The following is a 1528-nucleotide window of genomic DNA, read 5'->3' as shown; positions in this document are numbered from 1 at the left end:
GCTTTAGAATATCGATACAGTATCGGGAAATGAAATATCGTGATATTTCAGTGTATCGATATTTTCTTACACCCCTATAAATAATGTATTTTCTTCTGCAGCTGAGTCATACCTGGCTCCAGGCAGCCTGTGGCAGCGGTCCAGCCCATCACCGGGGGTATTGCTCCAACCACCGCTCCGACCCAGGTGTTGGCGATGCTCAGTCTCTTCAGCGGTGTGTAGCAACAGGTGTACAGAAAGATGTTGAGCGCACCCAGGAAGCCCGTCAGCGGGTTTACTGCCAGAGTGAGCAGAGCCACTCCAGGAATGCCACAGGCCAGAGCAAATGACACAGCGTGGAGGGGACTGATAAGGAGAGGAGAGAAAAAAAACAGGGATGCAGAAAGATAAATAAAGACGAGACAAAAGCTGAAGAGACGAGTTAAATTAGAGATTTGGGAACAGGAAAAAAATAGCTCATCACTACCGTGGAAACTAAAGAGTGATAAAGTTTAGCAGGATTGTGCAAACACAAGATAAGACAATGATAGCTTCACAAGTTCAGCACTGACACACACACACAGACCCACAGGAGCCGGCAGCCAGCAGCTCTGCATGGCTGAACCTCAAAAACGGGAATTTTGGAGGAAACTCATCTGATAAGAGTTTGTCAGGGATAAAAGTAGCCCGGCAAGATGAAGAGCGCGTGCACAGGCCAGAGATCAAAACTAGCTGAAGAAAACCACAGCCGTTCAGGCTTTTAGCTGGATGAAGACTTCCTCCTCCTCTTTTAACTGGAAAGCAGTGATGTCGAGGTCTGGATCAAATTCACCAGCAGCAGCTCCATAAATTAAAGGGCGGGTAGATTAAAATCTTGACCGAGCGCAGGCCCTTCTCTTCAAAAAGCAAATGGGGCTTTTATTTTGGTGCGGTGGCTCTGCAGTGCGATGGCTCCATTAATGTGATTAGTGGTGTTGTGTCTGTTTTTTGTGGGCTGAGGTGGGGCTGTGTTGGCTGGCTCCGGGGCTGCTGACAGTTTGGATGTGGGCATGCTCAGTGGGGGTCAAGGAAGGAAGGAAGTACGTCACACGGTCTGAGGTGGGTTTAACGTCCCGAGTTAACGGCCTGTCAGAGAATCAGTCATAACATCAGGTGTGTGAGGTTAATACGGAAAGCCCAAGTGGCAGCCATCTGGTTCGACTTTGATTAAAACCAGAGTCGAATGTAAACCCAAGACTCCAAAAACCCTGTGGATACACGTAAAAACCAGTAACATACAAGTTYGAGTGGAATTAGAAAATATACTGGAGCAGCCACAATGAACCCTTACTTGATGCTTTTTATCAGCAATTGTCTCCTATTAACAAGGATTACTAGGCAGGTGTCTGGAATCAGATAATTTATAGTTTGACCAGGACATGAAAAAATGAAAGAAAAACGATGAAGCAACTGGACTTCTGTTCTGTAGCTGAAGACGTGTGGAGCTACAAGATTTAAAGGGATCCCCGATTAGTTGTAACATTAGACTTAATTTAATAAACATATATTT

At 45.8% G+C, this 1528-nt stretch overlaps 2 protein-coding genes across 2 annotated transcripts in view; one reads left to right on the top strand and one right to left on the bottom strand.

Moving 5' to 3' along the window:
- LOC106535267 (heparan sulfate glucosamine 3-O-sulfotransferase 3B1) overlaps positions 1–1528 on the top strand; it is a gene marked incomplete at its 5' end in the record, with an annotated part of 109381 nt that overhangs the window by 81062 nt on the left and 26791 nt on the right.
- cox10 (cytochrome c oxidase assembly factor heme A:farnesyltransferase COX10) overlaps positions 1–1528 on the bottom strand; it is a 7320-nt gene that overhangs the window by 4171 nt on the left and 1621 nt on the right. The window contains exon 2 of the mRNA XM_014032250.1: positions 113–345. Coding sequence (XP_013887704.1) covers positions 113–345 — 233 coding nt within the window. The remainder of the gene's footprint in view (positions 1–112; positions 346–1528) is intronic.

The sequence above is a fragment of the Austrofundulus limnaeus genome, unplaced genomic scaffold (genome assembly GCF_001266775.1).
Source record: "Austrofundulus limnaeus strain Quisiro unplaced genomic scaffold, Austrofundulus_limnaeus-1.0 Scaffold7, whole genome shotgun sequence".
In the NCBI taxonomy this organism is placed as follows: Eukaryota; Metazoa; Chordata; class Actinopteri; order Cyprinodontiformes; family Rivulidae; genus Austrofundulus; species Austrofundulus limnaeus.
The sequence above is the reverse complement of the archived record's forward strand: the minus strand, read 5'-3'. Positions and strand labels throughout refer to the sequence as shown.